This window comes from Melozone crissalis, unplaced genomic scaffold (assembly GCF_028551555.1).
Source record: "Melozone crissalis strain CALT ecotype California unplaced genomic scaffold, PUWL_Pcris_2 ptg000034l_1, whole genome shotgun sequence".
Lineage (NCBI taxonomy): Eukaryota > Metazoa > Chordata > Aves > Passeriformes > Passerellidae > Melozone > Melozone crissalis.
Genome location: NW_026535812.1, coordinates 14,663,367 through 14,683,364, shown reverse-complemented (window position 1 = coordinate 14,683,364; position 19,998 = coordinate 14,663,367). Strand labels below are relative to the sequence as shown.

At 45.1% G+C, this 19,998-nt stretch overlaps 1 protein-coding gene across 1 annotated transcript in view; it reads right to left on the bottom strand.

Moving 5' to 3' along the window:
* FGF12 (fibroblast growth factor 12) overlaps window positions 1-13,987 on the bottom strand; it is a 218,254-nt gene extending 204,267 nt beyond the window's left edge. Inside the window, exons 1-2 of the mRNA XM_054283045.1 lie at window positions 13,897-13,987; window positions 13,653-13,793 (exon numbers count right to left, since the gene is read on the bottom strand). Coding sequence (XP_054139020.1) covers window positions 13,653-13,665 — 13 coding nt within the window. The 5' untranslated portion in view covers window positions 13,666-13,793; window positions 13,897-13,987. The remainder of the gene's footprint in view (window positions 1-13,652; window positions 13,794-13,896) is intronic.
* Between the last annotated feature and the right edge of the window lie 6,011 nt (window positions 13,988-19,998).

The window sequence follows — 19,998 nt, the reverse complement described above, 5'->3', positions numbered from 1 at the left end:
CCAGCAAAGAGCCATAAGAAAAAGAAAGGAAACAATTACCCAAAGAATAATGTTCTTCCACATCATTTCTCTATGTTAACTTTTCTATTACTTCAAATATTTGTCTTCGAAGATCTTTTTCTGCATGAAAAATTAGATTTACTGTGCATGGAACCTTTACAGATTATTAAGCCAAACCAACTACACTATTTAAAACTTAAAATATGGTCACTATAATAATTTCATAAAACATGTAGATTTTAAAATTAAGAGTGATTATATCCACAATCTATAACATTTTCATAGCTCTATAAAAATTCTCTGATATTTTAAAGTATTAAATGTTTTATGTAAGAGGAGCTCTCTCTTATCCCAAGGATTTCAGTCCCACCAGGAAGAGCCTATCAATCGGCTCTTTCTAGAAGGAAAAATATTAACAGTATCTTTTACACAGAAGTCTGGTATGCCCTGAAAAATGGTGCAAACAAATGAACAAGTCCTTCAGTCCTGGTTAATGGAAACATTAAGTGTGCAGGACAAAACGTGACAAAACGTGACGCACTCAGCATTTGGTCACATGCACTCCTAACTTCATTTACCAGTCAAGGGAATTTTCATCTGCCAGGCTCACAGCAAACCAGCTATAACACAATTATGGGACTGCAATCTTCTGCCATTCCAATGACTACAAGATTGTACAGCAAGTATTGGAGCTGACAGCACAGGAGGAGAAAAAGATGTTATGAAATGCCAGGTGATTAGCAATTGTAGCAGAAATGGGACAACTATGAGGACTGCTACTTCTGTCCCTTCATCTGTGTTTCCATAAGGTTGTCCTTCAGTGAGAGCCCAGATCAGCCTAGAGAACATAGCAAACTTACAGGAACACTTCTCAGATCCCATGTTTTCCTAGTGCCTCTGCATCACCATCTTTACTAGGGACAGGATTAGGGCTGAGGCACAGCAGGGGCATTATCACCCCATGAGACCCATGTCAGGGGACTGCCTAAACATACAGCTAAGAAAAAAACCCCACAGAATACAAGATGTTACAAGAGTGATCACCTGGAAAATCATAAAAAAAAAAAAACCACCAACAGAACAGAGGTTTCCTCGTGTCCTTGTCTAAAAGAGCTCCTTCTACAATCTTCAACCACCATTTTGGCTGCTGCAGCCTGACTGCAATGCCTCCAGGCCCAACACTATGATCTTACCCACAGTTATTGAACACTGCTCTCTGTTTGTTGCTGAAGTGGTGAAAAGCTATTGGGATTCATCATCCAAGAAATAACTGGTAAACTTCAACTTTGCTAGTCATGATGGCAGCTGGCATGGGACGCATCTCTCCAGTTTAAACTCATCTGAGATGTTTCAGAGACAGCTGAGCTATGAACTTCAGAAAAAGGTGCAGAGGGAAGCTCACATCACCCCACTAGGCTGGGGGTGAACATGTGCTTTAGTAGTGTAATGGCTCAAAACCTTTTGGAATAGCAGGAGAAAACAAAACATCAGTGCCCTGGTTTCAGGGCTGCATTATGCACCAATCTTCATTCCACTGAGCAGCACAGAAGATTTAAAAGCAATTTCAACAATTTTTACAATTCAGAGGCAGGATATAACTCAGGAGTCCTGCTGCTCTGTACTATCCTCTTCCTTATGACCGTAAAGATGATTTTTCCAAAGCTCCCAGAGCTCTCTGGCCAACAACACAACATCAAGAGCTGGATCCAGCCACTCCCAAATTGTAAATGCTGCCCAGGAAAGGTCTCAGATCAGCACTGATCACACACTAAAGCCATGCTGGGTTCCTCATGTTACTCCTACATAAGAAAATGAAGACCTCAACCCCAGTGCACTCATCAGCACGTACTGTAAAGACAGCCTCAGACTAAATCCAGAGCCAAAATCAGTCTCCATGCACAGTAACTCCACTAACCAGAGTTCTTTATGGAATTCTAACCATTCTTTCTTTATGGAATACAGACATAAGGGGCTGAACCCAAGTGATTTAAAAACTGGTGTATTGAACTTGGCACAGCAGTGTAAAACTCTGGCTCTCCATCCCCACACTTTTTTGCCAGCATGGGTTGAGCTGAGAGCCAAGGGGTTTCTTTTCCAGAGGAGCAGGAGCTGATTTATTGCCTCATGTAGCTGTAATTAGCCCTTCCAGGAACAGAACTGACAGTCCAATATGTCTTTCAGCAAAAAAAGAAGGATCCAATATCAGACCCATCCAGGTTTGTCTTATATCAAGTAAGTTCACTGAGTTCACTGCCCATGCTGTGATATTTCTGGATTGCTCCATCATTATCTGGGGTCATAATTAGAGACAAGCTGATTGCATTTTCCCCTCAAGGAGGTACATGAGATTTTCAATTCATTACACTCAGGGCATTCAGCAGCCATTGGCTGATGGCCACCTTGGTCACCATTTCTGGGACCAAGCAGCACCACTATAAATATATGGAGTCCATAGCCTCCAGTGCCAGCTGGGGCTGTTCTGGGACATGGGGGGAAAGCCACCTAGTTCATAAACCAAGACAGGACAATGCAGTTTGAATGGTGCTTTTTTGGTAAAGCTACAAGATAATCTATGCAGATGAGGTCACATCTTCATGGAACTAAACCATTTCCCATGGCCTTGCATGACATTTGAGGCAATAACCACTGGCAAACTATGGGCAGAACATTTGCAGCTGGGACCTTCTGCACAGAAATATGTGATACAGTCAATTGTAACACTTGCAATTTAGAGATCAGTTCTGTTTAACTGTCCTGGGAAACCCTAAGGAAAAAGTTTGTTTTAAAGCTTTCAATAACCCATTATTGTTTGTTAATAGCATTAATAACAGTAATTAATAATATTTTCCCCCAAAGGAAATAATTTCAAAACAACTTCAAACTAACATGTTATTTAGAACTGAAAAATCAGTATTTTTGAAAAGAAGAATACACAGGCTTTTCTGATGATGTATCTCTCCTTTCTGGCAAATAGCACTGTGTCTCTTTTACAAAGGAAGATGAAACGGAAACCTGGAAACAACCATTTTTCCCAACAACTTAAGCTCCATACAGCTAGAAGATGTGTAAAGTTGATTAGGGAAACAGTACAAAAGCTAAAAACAATGATAAAGCTTTATGGTCCATATGTACCTCCACCTGGAAAGGACTTAAAAGCATCCCATGAAATCCCCAATCCCTCAGAAATCTGTAAGAGTTGGCTGTTGTGATACATCCTTCCAAAAAAAGCACACAGTAAAATTGTTTAGCTTACAAACATGAATTCACTGCCTTTGTGCTGTTTATACGACCAGAGGTGCTGACAAACTGTTGTGAATCTAAGGCAAGATCCATCAGAAAGTGCAGAGTCCAGGAAACCCCTGACTGGCCTGGATGGTAAAGGAACTATTGAGTCTAATCCAGTTCAGCAGAGAAATGTCAGAAAATTGGATTTCCTGCAAAATAGATCTGATTTTTAGGTAGCTCCATTGCAAACAGAAGGGAGAAGAGGCAGATGCTAAACTTCAGTGTTCCTGACAGACAGACAACAGCCCCAAATGTCCTGCCTTCAGCTTTGCTAGAACACTGACAGAACTGACCTGAAGGTACCAGGGGGGACTGAGGTGGGAAATATCCACCTACAAAATCCCAATTTTCTCCAAGCCAATTGCCCACCACAGCTACTTTCAAAATCAGCTGGAGCCACAGTCAGAACGTGCTCTGTGTGGTTTGGATTACCAAATTGCCATGCAGCTTCTGAGTAATAAAGCTGACTTCAGGAATACAGTAACAGCCCTGCCTTTGAGATTACTGAGCAGAAACTCATACTTCACATGAGCATAAATGCATTTCAGTGGTGGCAATGCCAGCTTTAACAGTGCTGAGATTCAGTGAGACTCTTCTGGATTCACTGCTCCTAAAAACCTTTAAATCAAAAAGGACCTGCCTGTGTTTTCATGTATACAGCAGTATGTCTGCAATGGGCCATCCACCCAAAAATTCCCACTGTCTGGCTGACTAGCACAGCACAGAGCACTGCTTGCACTAGAAGATACCCCTGAATGCAAAGCTCAGCATAAGCCTCAACGCCTGGGTCTCAATTTCACAGACAGCAGAGCATGAGGCTAAATTCTGCACTCAGATCTGCTGTCATCAACCTTAGGGTGGTGCCACAGAAGGGACAATTTAACCAAAACCAGTATTTTCTTACTATAAATAATTAAGATTTTAAACACACTCTGTTCTTTGTCTCTGTATACTGCCCACGGCTGTATGCTTTAGTATGTCAGGCTTGTCCTCACTATTTCTGGGAACTTTCTAATCAAAGGAGGGGAGAAATTCATCCCTAGTGCCTTTATTTTCCCTTTTTTAAAGAAACAAACAAAAAACCCCAAAAGTCTTGCTGTTCCTGGATGTTGATATTTTTTGAGAGGGGAATGCACTAAAAGCACCATTTAGGTCTGAGAGCCTGCAGTGCATGTTACTGAGAGATGAATCATGCAAATAAAACTGACAGGCAAATCTAGATATCCAGCACTATGTTTAGTAGCAATGGCAGAGACATGTCTCAGCACAGAACCACTTGTTGTAGTGTAATTCATAGTCATTTTTAAGATGGGGTGGATAATCTGACTTTTGAAGATATCACTTTGTAGTAATGACATATCCTCTGAACAGGGAGAGACATTGTTCTCCCAGGAAAATCCCAGGAAGCTGTGTAGAAGCTGTGGGAAACTTAGAGCAAAATAATTCAAACAATTATTATCTCTCTTTCTGTAACCGTTGTTTATAGATATGGTTCTCTAGAATGTACTATTCATAGTTCACCAACAGTGTGAAAGAAGATTCCTAAAGGCCAGTCAGGTCCTAGGTCCACCACTGTTTCCATAAGAACTGTAGATTTCTAATAATAAAGTTTCTTTTCATGCCTTCTGATGATAAAATCTCTATCACCTTTAGCTGTCCCCAATACCCCTTCAGTGATACCACATAGCAATTTTAATAGCAGCTGCTAACACAGATGCCTCAAGGCTATATAATTTGTACCAATAAAGGAAATTGTCTTCAAAGTGGCTGGAAGAAAGTAAAAGGTAAATAAGCCACAAATGTTTGTTAGTTTACCATCCCCTTGAACCAACACAAAATTACTTCTTCAAGCCTTTACTAGTTCTTCAATAGTTAATAGTCAAGGTCTAAAGGCAGTTAAATAGGTCTCACACCATATCATCAGTATTATTTCCTTTGTTTTCAGTTCAGTAAGGCATTAGAGACCTGGCCTTTGCCTACTGACCAAATGAGGCATTTATCTCACCACTGCAAATCAAGAACAGCTCCACATACTTCATTTAAAATCTTGACTGGAAGAGGAGACTCAGGACAGTAATTTTTAAACTTCTCTGCTGACTCCCCCAGCACTTCTCATATTGCAACAAAATGGTTATAATTTGCAGTATGATATTTCTCCACTGGGGCACACTGATAGGAATAAGAAGTTTAAAAATTAACAGATGACTTTGTCAATGCAATAATTTGATAATGTATGGCACCGGTTAACAGGCAGTCTCAAAATACCAGGAGCGCTGGTCAATACTAAAAGGGAATGTGAATTCAAGGCCAGAAAATATCTCAAAAGCTCAGATTCAGCTTTCAAAGAGATCAAATAAGCTGGAAATATTATAAAAAGCAGGTCTTGCTGAGGAAGCTTATTCTACTGTCAGCCCAGTTATGCTGCAATGGCTTGTTAGTATCAAATTAGGAAATCCAAGTCTCCCTTCATGTATAATTAACTTTTTTTTCCCCTCCATTTACTGGAAGGTGCTGGATTCTACATTTTTCCTCATTTTGGCATTACTGCTGTTCCCCCATCACTTACAGTAGGGTAGAGCCACTAGCATGTATAAGACTGACTTCAGAGCCACTCTAAAGGGACAGAGAAATTAACACTTCTGCATCATAGCAAGTATACATTCTCAAGTAGAGAATGAATTCATACTTTATGTGCTCTCCTTGAAAAAACTCAGAAAACTAAACTGAATCTTAAAATAATATCTATGATGGAATGATAATTCTGCATATGTGGAATATGTTGGTGTTTGTTTCTGATCTTTCTAAAGCCACTGCTGCAAAATATTTGTGACAAGTGTCATACTCACTGAAGTGCTCCAAAATATATATTCAGGACTACACATCAATAAAGGATGAAGCTCTGAGGGCTGTCCTTCAAAGAAGAACTTTATTTTACTCTGCTCAATTTCATACAGGTTTGATCTTTCAAGCTGCACAGACCCCTGTAATTCCACTCCACCCCAAACAAATCACAGCCAAACAACCACCACCACCTCTGGATTCTGTTCCTCAATGCCCCAAGTAATGATAAACACAGAAATGAGAAGTAGAGACCAGAGTGCCAATGAGAGGAGGAAGAAGTGAGGTCCAGAATCTGGAACCAGAGAGTTCAAGCTCCTCAGTCGGGTCTTGTTAGAGACCAGCATCAACTGGAAGATCCCTCAGGGTCTCCAGTTCCACAGTTGCTTGCATAGTGGAATCACAACACTCAAGTACACCCATCCTACCAACAAACTTGTCTACCTGGACTTGGAGAGAAAAATAACCAATGACAGCACTTTGCATTGAAGTAAGCATTGCATACAACTCTCAGTGACCAGATGGGCCTCAGTCAACATGAAGAGGCCTTGCTGCTTGTCAGCCTCTTTTGGAAATAACATTAAATGCCAGGAAAATGTTTTTACATTAATAATACATTCCCAGTGACTGAGAAGGAAGGCAACTTTCCCTCATTATACCAATAAGAAATTCAGAACTTCTGGAGGATTTGTGAAGAAAATCCAAGTAGCTACATTCAGCAAATTAACCTTACCTATTGAAGGCTGATGGCAGATAAAGCCAGCCTTAAGCCAGCCTCCAGCGGGGGGATGAAACACAGAAGGAAGAAGCACAGCTCAAGGAAAAAAAAAAAAAAAAAACCACAGCTTTCCAAATTAGAAATGCTGTTCCATGCTTCCCTGATTTCTTGCTTTGCACATGCTATTAAAAATAGCAAGCAGAAACGCCTTAGTTCTCCTCTCCAAGTGCACATCCTGATGCACACACAGCCTCCCTCGGCCGCGCGCGCCGCAGGAGCGCTCACGGAGCAGCCATCATCTCCAGCCACAAGATCCCTACTGAAACATGACGACACCAGAAATGCCTTAATTCAATCTCAGCAGAAAAGCCAGAGCTCTCAATGTGCATCCCCACAGAAGTATCGAATCATAAGGTTCATCCAAACCTGAGACCTGGGAGAAGAAACTCAATGAATTAGCCTGGTGATTTGTAGTCTTATTGACTATAAAGAACTCTTTGGAAAGGCAGGGATACAGGAGTTATATTAAAAGGAAACCTCCTTGCATCACTGACAGGAAAATAGTCAACTTTTTCTTCAATCATTTTAAGCATAACAGCATTATTAAAGGCTTTACAATTTGAGTGAAAGCATTAATTACTATATCCATCAGGAATATTTTTCATTGTCAAATTGCCTTTTACCATGCTAATAAACACCATGATTTGCATGTAAAAATTAATAATGTTACCTCATTTATAGGTCAAAACACACAGACTAAAATAGTTTCTGCAATTCTCCCTAAATAACTAGCTCTTGCATATCAAGTTTTATGGCACATTAAAAAATGAGTGCAATTCAGACAAGATTTGAATAGCTGAGTAGATAGAGAGGGAAAGATAAGAGCAAATAAGGAAAATCTTCTGGTAAGCTAAGCCTCAAAAAAAAAAAAAACCATCCCTTTTTTAAAAAATTTCTGGACCCCATGTGACCTAGAGATGAAACAGCTGTATGCAGGTCATTACTCAAAGTATCCACAGATTATGCCTCCAGCCACTCTGGGTATAAATGGTATGCCAGAACAACTGAATGCATTAAAAAATTACTTTCAATTACTCTCGCATTTCATTCAGTCCAAAAGCAACATCCACAGTTCCCATGTAGCTTGTGGAAAAGGGCTGAAGGATTTGGGAATTTTCATAAGAGCCTGATGACCAAGTCCTGAATCAATTTTTATAAGATTTAAAACTATAAATAGGGTCCTCCTCCCACCTTTGTTTAGTAACATGGTGGGTTTGTTGGTATGGAGGACTATGAGCATGGCCACTTACTTTTCTCCCTTAATTACCTGCTTGAGCATGTTAGAGGCCTGTTAGAGCACAGATGCTTCCTGGGGTACCACATCTACTTCCCTCAGTATCAGATTGGCTTGGATCACCCTTCTCATTCAGAAGCTGCAGTTGCCCACCCACAGTATTTCAGCAGCTATCAAATGATGGTTAATAAAGGTATTGGGCTCCTACATGGACTTCTAGGTGGCAGCAAATAGCCAACATTGGCTCATTTTTCCGGAGCCACATAGCAATCCAAGCTCTTATCTTTGAGCCCTCCCAGGACAGTCATGTTTGTGTTGATTTCTAATGGGATTTCTAAAGCAATGGGAGCAGACATTTCTCTCCCTTTTTGAAATGCATTAAAGAAAAGCAAGACTGCGGTGCTAACTTAGTGCCTGACATTCCCCTCCTCTTTTGGTGGAGTCTGAAGCACAGCACCAAAGTAGTCTTTCACAGCACCCCACTCCAGCCTCAGGGATAAGGTGATAAGGTCAGGAAATCAAAGTGCTCCCCTGCTATACAGAAAGCTGGTACCTAAATTGAAATGCACAGCCTGGGGCATGGGGGAGCAAGCAAAAAAAGATCAGGCCATTTATTTACTTCCCCAAATATGCTTCCCTGTGTCAAACTTCAAGCAGCCAGTTTGAGAACTGCTGGCCTCAGTGACACGCCCTGGATCTCACACAGAACATCACTGCAAAGGCTGAGAACATGGAGCTGCCTCCTCTGTGCAAAATGCACTGCTCAGAGGAGCCTCTGACCATCTTGACAGACATGCAAGCACTCCCCGAAAAAGAAAACAGTTCTGTAACAAAAGTAACAGTGCCACTGTTTTGTTTGCATTACAAATAAGCACCTAAGGTGTCCTGTGGGACCCAGACTTTCCAAAGAAATCTGCACTACTCCAACACATGTGTGACAGTATGTGCTGCAGATTCACCTCCAACAAACACGGGACAGGTCAGGAAGGTGTATTATGGGGTACAGTTTGACATAAGCATCTCAGACAGCTTCAGGACATGAACTATGTCTTGGATCTTTAAGACCTTTCCTTTGATTGTTGAAGAAAGCCACAGAGGTGGGAACAGTGCACAGTAACCTCCAGAACTGCATGTTCTCACTTGCCACCCTCTCTCACCTTGTCCACAAAGTCTGTCTTCAATCCTAACATTCACTGGCTCTTGTTGGGTTTTGATCACAAGTTCTTCAAGGTGAAGATTCTGTCCTTTACAGGCATAGCATGCAGGCAGCTGCACAGAGGAAGGAGGCCCACAATGCTGGGGCTGGCCAAGGAGGCTTCAGAGCACCTCTGGTGGGACAAGATGCTTCAAACCACTCTCCCCATTCTCATATCCACAAGACAGCACAATGCAAAGAGCTCCAGAGTTCCCAGGAAGGGGAACTCTGTGCCCTGAGTAAATGGGATCTTAGTGCTTAAGGCCTTCCACTTAAAGGCCTGAACATCCCATATCTATGAACAGCAGCATTGTGGCTTTTCTACAAAGCAAAAATCCTGCTCCCAGGGACTGGGAAGAGAACACGACTCAGGTAGCACTACTGTGGCAGCATCTGCCTAGGACAGTCACACTGCAGAGATGTCCTCTGCAGACATCTCCTCAAAGCCCTGCTGCTTTGGGACCCTGAGCAGAAGAGAGCTGGAAGGACAGGTTCCCTGGCTTCCCCCACACAGCCCCCTGAGCACAAGGATGGGGTCCTGTGAGCAGACCTACTGCATGGAGAATGTCTCTCCAGCAGGGCAGGACCATAGCTCAGGGGAGCATCTCCACATCTCAGCTACATGCCTTAGCTTTGCTGTCCCCATAGACCAGCTGACAGGAACAAGTCCTGCTGTATTTCCTAGCTAACAGCATCCTGTGCTGAAGGCAGCCTGCCCAGCCACCCCAGAGCCACCAGTACCCAGCATTGACTTCCAGGGATAGCAGAGAGCCACAAGAACTGGCTGATCCCCAAGGAAAGTTCAGACTGCCAGCCTGGCCCTGCCCCTCATACAACATTGACACATGAAGACTCCAATCGCCACCTCAGGCAAGATAAAAGTAGTAATCTGTGTTTTCTAGCAGTGAGGGAGAATGTGATTTCTGTGTTTTCAGGAGTACAGAAAAGCATACTGCACCTTTAGAAGAGAGGAGCTCTCCCTGCAGCAAGGCCAGCCTGCAGTCCCTCTCCACTCCATCCAGAAGCCCAGGGATCCATTCCACACCACGCAGCTTGACTCTTGTTCGACTGATTCCTTTTCCAGCCTCTGAGTCTGAACATCACTGCATGACGTTCCTGCCTCTGCTAAGCATCTTTCTAACTGTGACTGAAGAATCTGGCAAGTGACCAAGTATTCTTTAACCTCCACATTAACTATTGTTAGCTTTGGCAAAGCCCAGCTCCCGGGATGCCTGGTGTGGTATCGCTTACTGCTGCAGCCCACAGGAACTGCTGTAGTGGCGAGATTCAGAGAACAGGGATCAGGTAGCAGATGCAAAACAGAGCTCTCACCCACGGTGCCCTGCATCCCCCACTGCCTAATGAGCTCTGGGAACAGCTACAACTTTTAAGCTCCTTACTTCTGCAAAAGGTTTGCAGACAGTGAATGTGCAGAACAGAGTCAGAGAAGCTGTAAGTTAGATGAGGCCAAATGCTACTTTTAGATCACCAAGATGTGTTGGTAACTTTGCAGCTCCATAGAGTGTTATTTATCTTTTAGGCATGGTGAGGAGATAGAGATGTTTGGCTCTAGCCAGCTTTGTCTGCTGGAAGATGGCACAGGCAGGCTGCACCACCTCCTCAAACCTCAACAGAGCCCTCTTGGCTTGTACTCTTACTGCTACATTCACAACAGTAAAGTCCTTAGTCCCACATCCCACTGCACAAAAACTAGGATATATCTTTCTCCCCTCATTCTCATGAGTAAGCCCAACCAGTGAAATCAGTTATGGCTGCTCTAAGCAGTGCCAGAGATGGTTCTTTAGCCCATTTTTTACTGCAGACTGCAGGCTTTGCAAAGCACCAGCCTCAGCCATATTCAGACAACCAAGTTCTACTGATGGCAAATCCTGTGCAGAAATGTCCACAGCATTCATCAGGGATAGCTGAATTCAGGGACCAGACGGCAGGTTTTCTTAAACAGACTTTATGTTGCTTAATATAGCACACACTCTTCCTCAGTATCTGCACAACACTGAGTTGGAGATGTTCTGAGATTTGCGCTGAGGAAGACTGGAGAGGTGGGAGAAAGGCTGCAGGAGGAAGCATTTAAAAAGCAAGAGATGACTTTGGAGAAGCATCATCTGCAAGCAACAATCTCCTAACAGAGGACTGGCAATGCAGAGGCCTGGTTAGTAATGAAAACAAAATGTGAACCAGTGCATAGTCAGGCTATGCAGCTGCAAATCCATCCAGGATTAGCCTCAAAAGCTGAAGATGTGAAGAGTTTAGTGCGGCTCATAGCTTTCCTCCAGGGGGATGTCCTGCATTGTGCCTCACTGTACACCTACACAAAACTGCTCTGTGATCCCATGCACCACAGGCCTTCTCATGCCACTCCAACACTACCCGTCACTTCAGTGCCAACACAACTGGAGCCCTGCTGTGAGAAGACTTCCTTTGCCTTCTCATTTATTCACTGAGATGCCAAAGGTTCCTGTGTATTTCCTTTATGGTCAACCCTGCTTTGGACCTGTCTCATTTCAGTACCTTGATTTCTGCTGGGTTTGCTCTCAACAGCCCTTCTTTTTACATAGAGGAAACTCAGTATTTGTTCCCTTCCCCTACCCCATGGAGGAAAATCTCTAGTAACAGCAAACTGCTCTGAATTTTTTTGCATCAAAATGAGTATTGACTCTTGGGCATGCCTCAATCCCACTATCTCACCAAAGCTAAGCACCCAGAAACATGGACTGCTGTGGAGCCCATAAACACCAGTACCAGCAGCCCCAAAACCTGCCTCAGCAGACACTCACTGCCAATTCAGGCAGCAACTGCAGCGTAACACAGGATTGTTTGCACAGGATAAGAGTTGGGCAACTCTCCTTCTGGAGGTGCTTTGCCACCAGCTACCTGGATCCTTGTTTTATTGCAGATGTTTCCTTCCTGCTCCCTGCACAACTACTCCATCTGAAGTTCCACGGAGAGCCTTTTGCCTGCCCCTGTAGTGCATGACAAGGCACGCAGTGTGTTATACTCAAGTCACAGTTCATTTGTTTCTCATCAAGGCAAGTACCAACAGGACATTCAAAAGGCAAAGGTGGCCATCTCAGGTTAACTGTGAAAATAGCATGGAGAGTATAAAAAATATCTCTAGCGCTAACATGACTGCTGTGAGCTTTTTAATTTAAGTAAAGTCTTCGCAGATACTCCTTCTTAAGAGGTACTTAGATGTTCCTCAAGCCCTGGTATGTTTATTGATCACTGCCCACAAGAAACTGTACTTTATAGGACATACTGCCTCCTTATGATTGAAATAGCTTCCTTCCTTAATCAGCATATAATCAGATATTCCCACACAGGAGAACTATAGCCCTGATTGACAAGATAGTTACAAAAATAAACCCCAGGTTTAAATATAGCTTGCTCGTCTCCCTGGAAGGTATGTAGTATTGTGTTATACAAGTCTACCATAATTTTCCTTGAATTAATATAGTCCATATTGCTCCACTGCCCTGATCACTATCAATTACACTGCTCACAGATCTGTGTTGTACAGGAGAGCTGGCAGCTATGTTGGGTGGGAATGGCAACTCGCCTTTCCTCTGCATGCACTGACTTACCATCAGTACTTCATTGGCAATTAACACGTACAGGCTTTGAGTTCACGTACCAGTTGAATGTGTGATTTCCAGTGCAATTGTAGAGGTGGATAGGTAAATAACTGTGCAGGACCACACAGCTGTGTATGGGAACAAAATGCATATGCTCAACCTGAAGGGATATACGTGGATGAGATATCTCCGTATGCGAACACGCAAGCTAGCCAAGCAAGATTTAATTATCTCCTCTTTCCAGGGTGGACAGTTCAATAGCACAATACTCATTGCATTTCTTCCAATCTATCAGGATGTTCTGATGTATTAAATATGCAATGTAACGAGGGCAGAGCTCTATAGCCCTGATCTCGTTTAAGAAAAAATGAGATTTATTTTTTTTAAACCCTTTCTAATCACAAAATGCTTTTCATCTGTTAAAAACCTCCCCATTGCTGACTGGCTAAAAATCATGGGACAGACCTCATATTTATTATGCAAATCCTTAGCATTAAGAAAACAAATCACTAACTAACATCTGTCTCGCCCTAAAGGAAAATGAATTTACAGAACCAGGCACCTCTCCCCTCACTCCGTGGGCAGCGGGCCGAGGAGCCCGCGGCTCGGCAGGGACGCTCCCCGCGGGTGCTGCAATGTCCCCAGCACAGCGGCAGCCTCGGCCGCCCGGCCCCGCACCAGCCCGGCCACTGCGGTCCTTCCGCCGCCGCCCCCCCGCGCCCGACCCACCTTTCCCTTCCATCGCGGAGCCTTGCGAGCGCCGGCAAGTTGCGGGAAGACGCGCACCCTCCTCAGCCGAGAGCCCGGCGGGCAGAGCCGGCCGCCGCTGCCTCGCTCCGCGGTGGGGACGGCGCTGTCACAGCCCCGGAGCTGCAAGCAAGCAAGCAAGCGGCGGGGGGCACGGCGTGAGCGGCCGGGCCCCCCCGGCCCCGCGGGGAGCGGAGCGGGGCTGGGCGCGGGGGGAGCGCGTTACCTGGCGGGAGCTGTCCCTGGCCGAGCGGTGCTGCGGGGGCGAGTGGCTCCGCGGCCCGCCGCGCTGCCTGGCACCGCCCGCATGCGCGCCCCGCCCGCGGCCCGCGCCCCGCCCCCGCACCGCGGCACCGCCGGGCCCGGCTGCGGGATCCGCGCCGCGCACCCACAGCGGCTCCGGGCTCGGGGAACCGGCCCCGGCCGCGCACACACAGCGGCTCCGGACTCGGGGAACCCGCCCCGGCCGCGCACACACAGCGGCTCCGGACTCGGGGAACCCGCCCCGGCCGCGCACACACAGCGGCTCCGGACTCGGGGAACCGGCCCCGGCCGCGCACACACAGCGGCTCCGGACTCGGGGAACCCGCCCCGGCCGCGCTCGGAGAGCGGCAGCGCTCGGTGCTCAGCGCGGGCACCGGCAGCGCCAGCAGAGCTCCCGGGCCGGGCCGGGACCCCGCAGCCGTGCGCCCACAGCCCCGCTGCTGCAGGAGCGCGGCCGGTCCCGCAGGCGCCTCGCAAACCCCCAGACCACAACTCCCACACCGGGCGGGTCGGGGAGAACGCTGCGCTCGCCCCCAGCCTCCCTGATCCTGCGCCAGGCTGCGCCCGCACACCTGCAGACTCGGAGAGCAGCTCTCAGGAGATGCCCGGACTCAGGTTCAGGCCTTCCCTGGATGTGTTGTTACAAGATTAATTATGCTGATTCATAAAACGTCCACCTCTTGGCTAGTTTATGCTTTTCCGCCTTTGCATTCAGCCAGTGGATTTCATTCCTGCATTTCACTCATCCTCCAACTCATTAATAAAATAAACAGTCCCCGCTAATAAGTTGATACAACATTCATGCCAGGATCAAGAAACTTTTTTTTGGAGAACAAAGAGTTCTTTCCTGTTACCAGGGATGTTCCAGTTTGTCGCTGGAATTACCTCTTAAGTTTTTTTCAGATTTTAAACTTTTGTGCAATGGGGATGGTAAAACCCAGTTCTGCGTTTATGATTTGTTCTACTGAAAAAGCAGCTCATGGCATCCTGGGAGCTACACGAATAGAGGATAGATGGCTCCAGCACGATCTAAGTTTCTAAATACAGGGACAGTAACTCCTCTCTTTTACTGTTCCTGTATACATCCTGGTGTTCAGATCTTCCCTTCTTACCTAGGACTGGCAAAACACACTCTGTAATTACACAGTCTCTCATTCTGAGCTACTGCAAACCATCCTGAGGACACTACCTAGGGGCATTCACATCCCAAAGCCAAACCCTGAGTTTGGTTATGGACATGAACACTGCACACATCATTCCCCCTTAGCACACAGCCCAGGCAGTTCAGAGCAGTACCTGCTCCAATCTCAGCTGCCACCCCACAAGGTGCCAGGGCACTTAAGTTAGAAACAGCCCAGAATGAAGACCCAGCACATAAAATCCACATTTTAACTGGCTCCTATCCATTTATTAGGTCCTACACTATCATGAAGAATGACATTAGGGTTTTTCATCTCAGGACTGAATAGTCAGGTACTGTAGGCAAGCTGTGAGTCAAACTGTGCTGTAGAGAACTGATGAAACAGACTTAGAAACTGAAGATGCAACAGACATTTACTTTGACCTTCTAGTCAAATCATCAATTCTTTCTTTGACTGATGTGGGATCCTATTTCCCTGTTGCTGTATCTTTACCCACCATCAATGCCAAACTGACTCAACTACACTTCCAGGGTCAATCTGTGTGCTTTTTCTGAAAAGCAATGAAACAATGACTCATTCAAGGTCTGTTAGTTCTCACTAACATTTCAAAATACAATCAGATTATACACGAGAGTGCTCCACAACTCCTCAGCCAGTTTTTTATAACTCTTGGATTCAAATTATCAACTCCCACAGAGTAAACATCAGGCAAAATCTCAAAGGACATTAAAGTTCCTGGCATCCAAGTTCAAGAACAACTTTCAACAGATAGAGAAGGCACAGAAATGCCCTAACTTTTAAGGTGCAGCCAGGCTGTTTACCAAGAGCACAATCTGAGGCACCATTTGTAATAGCAGGCACTGGACCAGTGAACCAAGAGCCTCATTTCCAGGCTGTGCACTCCCTGGAAAGCTAACAGCCATCAATAACTCAGCTTCACTGAGAAAGCTGGGCAACAGCTCCTAGCTAAAGGCATCAAGCTGAGTCCCACTGCTTGTCAGCAGAATATGAAAACCAAGTTTCTCAAATAGAGGAAATGTATTTTTCCAGTGTCCTGACAGGATCAGCCATAATATGCTTCCCACTGGCAAAGGCAGGTTGAGGTTTGGGGGTTTTGTGGAGGTCCTGTCAAAGGAGGGGGACATTAATTAGCTGTTCAGAGATCTTGCTTTTGCAGAGCAAGGCAAAATTAACAATTTGTTTTGTTTTTGAGATGTGAAGCATTTCTTCCTTTGAGGTAACAGAGGGTAGAAACATAGATCAAACATCCAAACCCACTAATCCACACATTCAATTTTCAATCACAGTTTATCAGGGCTTTCTGGGTCGCATCTGGGACATGACAATTTCACTTCCAAATCATGAAACCATCACAAGGCCTTAAGATGCACATTCTTAAAAAGCCAGCTTGAAGAGAGAAGTCCCTCCCTTTGCTCCTTCAAGGCTTCTCTCCTCAATGCAAAGAAGCAAATTCAAGGGAATAAATCCAGTGAATATTTTCCCTCCCTTGCCATTTACAGGTCATCTTTCAAATTACTTATCAGTAGAGAGAAATATGATATTGCCTGTGCTCCATTCTACATTAAAGTACATCCTGCATTAAAGTTTCAAGCAAGCTGGACCAGCTCAAGTTAGATCACTGTTTCTTCTTTAGTCCCTCAGGAAAGTCTGAGCCTACTCTGGCTTTGCAAGTATCAAGCATCAAATAACACCACACACATTAATGGCATCTCAATAGTGCATCGAGTTCTTCCCCAAACCACAGCAGGAGAATGCATTGCAGCACTCAGGAGGTGCAGATGTGCGGAGCCTGGAATCTTTGCTACTCACACCCTACAGCCAAGATGGAAGAGCCACCTTTGAAGCTCTGCTGTGCTGTATGGAGCCCACAGGGCTGCCAGGGCTGCTTCCCTCACATGCTCAGGCTTTGGGAGTAACCTGAAATCACAGTACAACCAACAAAGTGGCTCAATCCAAGCACAAACCACCTTGTGCAGACCCTGCTCTCCCAAAATGCCTCAGCATATCCTTGGCCCCTGTCATGGCAAGGACATGGCTGTTTGGAAAAGGCAGAGTTATTCCTTCTTGTTCTTGGTCCTGAGTGGTTTTTGTGGGGCTGCAAGCACAGGGTTTCTTCATGGCCACCTGCCCTGTTGTTCGATGAGTGGGGCTTTTTTTCAGCCTGTGCTGCTGAAGACCTGCCCTCTCCACCAGACTGACCCACTCTGAAGAGCAGGGAGCTGTTCCCAGGGGTGGCAGGACATTTAAGGTCCTACTGCTGGAGGCAAGGTTCACAAAGAGCTCAGCCTGTACAGGTGAGAGGGAACAGCAAGGGCTCAGCTTGGCTGCTCCAGAAAGAAATAGAAATGTTTCCTGGCCCTTCAGGCCTCGAGGAGCCTGCTGCTCCCCACCTTGATGGTGGATGCTCACTGCCTGCCCTTGCACCTTTCCATAAGCTGCTGCCTTAGAAACAGCCCTGACCACAGACAGGATAAGGACAAGTGGCCATTTTGGCATTGCTGCAGATTGTAAGTCCACATGATGATCATGCATGGTGTCCCAGCTGCTGCTGCTCCTGCCCATCTGCTGCCCTGGCACAGAGCCTCCTTCTCTAAGAGGGAACCTCCATTCCCAGGGGCAGAGACACCAGCCAGCCTTCAGAGTGTGCAGATAGCCACACATGCTGCCATGGGCTACTTCTGCATGGGGCTGGAAGTGCCAGGAGGGAGCAGATTGCCACTGAGGGGATGTCACCTGCCCAGTGCCAGTTCCTGGGGATGACCATCCAAAATGGAAACAAAGGCAAAAAGGCACAGTCTCAAGGGCCAGGTGACCCACTAGCTTCTATAGCAAGCTCTGCACAAAAGCAGCCACAAGTCAGCTCTGCTTTCATTTCAAGAGAGTGCAAATTGAGGTACCAATGTTTCAGCCTGTTTCCATACTGCCCATAAACCAACTTCAGCACCGAAGTAAGAATTCCCAGCCAGACAGAGCTGCTCTCACTGCAGGCAACAGAATATCACTTCTCCTACACAAGGTTTAAAGACGATGTTTCTTAAAGGAAATGGACAGCTCAATCAAAAAGGAACTACCCTGAGCTCTGGCCAAGAGAGAGAAGTACCTACAAACTTTGACATTCAGAGTGGGTCTGACCTCAAAGCCAGCTGCAATGGCAAGCAAGAATCAGCTAAGTGCTTCTGAAAGTCCTTTTTTGACCTCTGAAGCATCTATCCAAAGCTACCAATGGGCATTGTTAGCTAGCTACCATCATTAGCCAGCAGAGCAGATTCCTTAAGGACAGAAAAAGAAATCAGCTCTGTACCACACCATGCTCAGAAGATGTCCACGTGCCATGAGCTGGGCTCAGATAAGCACAAGCCAGAGCAGCAGGTTCCAAGAAAATAGGCCATGACACAGCAGCAGCAGGAAGGACCTCTAACACTACTGAGAAAGCAAAGAACACAGTGGGGAGGGAAAGAGGAGTAAACAGAGACCATAACTCTTTGATAATATAGGTAGAGTAAAATATAAAAAGCATTTTTACATCCCGAGAATGATGTACATCATGTACATAACTTCTGATTATGAACAAAACACAAATTATTACTACATCATCATCTGATGTCACCTCCTTACATCACCCAAGTAGTTGCTAGAAGAAGTGCATTAGAAGCTGATGTGTGAAACAAAGACCAAAACCACAACCTTTCAGCTAGCTCAGAGTTTAATTACATAAAATTATTGATTAAATATTCTTGAGATTAATCAGTCAGCATTTTATTAATAAAGGAAAAACACTAATGTCCCAAAAGTACCAAAACAAGGGAGAGGTTTTGCAATTATTTGTAACAAAGTCAAAAATTACTGTGGAAGACAATCCTAGATGGGGAACCATCCTGTTATTGACTCAGGAAGCTCCTTCTGAGCACCAGCTTTCTTCTGCTACTATTCTTCATAAACATCTGTATATAACCATTTACACTAACGAGAGTATTGGTGTTGATTTTAATGGTAGACAGCTCAACTCCCAATTTTAGTTTTCTGTGAGATATTGAGCACCCCAAGCTCAGCAAAACCTATAGAAGGTAGATGTTGTTCTCAGTCCTTGCAGCAAAATGCCTTGTGTTTTCAGGGCTAACTCTCTGACCTTCTGAGCCCCACTGCAGGTTTCTGGTTACTCAGTATAGTAAATAACTTTGTCAGATCCTCAACCAGATGGGGACAGGGAGGAAGGTGTCTGAAGTCAGGTTGTTATACCATTATAAAAGCTTAAGAATTTCATGTAAGTAGATAAAACGTGAAAATTAGCCGCTGAATGGAGCTCCTTAAGCTCTAGTCCCTTTTTGACTTGATTGGAAAAGGTAATTACTTGCATTTGGAATTTATGCAGGTTAAAAATCTTTACAGGGCAGAGGCAGGAAAGAGCTCCCTGCTGTCAGCTCAGCCCTGCTAAGAGCCAGGTGCTTGAATGCCTGCAGACAATAGACTATTCACCTTAAAATCCTATTTGTCTATGTCTATTTCCTACAACTAAAAAAAAAAAAATCTATTAGCTCATCACTATTCTACCACCATCAGCTGAGTAGCAGTCACATTCTTTATCTGCTATTTCAAGAAATCGCAGCAAGCTGACCTCTGCCAAGGCCCAGAAAGCAATTTCTTTGCCTTATTCCTACCCCATAAGAGCCATTTATAGAACAAGGATCTCTGCCCTCAGACACCACAGTCCTGAGACACCCCCAAAGATGGCTATTCAATGCCAGCTGACAATCCCAAAACCCTAAGCATGTACCAGACTGCTCCAGTGACCCTGATGTAGGGGACAACAGAGCCTTGAGCACAGAGAGTCATCTCCTATCCAGCTCCAACATCTTCCATTTGCCTGTGTTTACTCTGTTCATTTTAATGCTATGTTTTCCAGA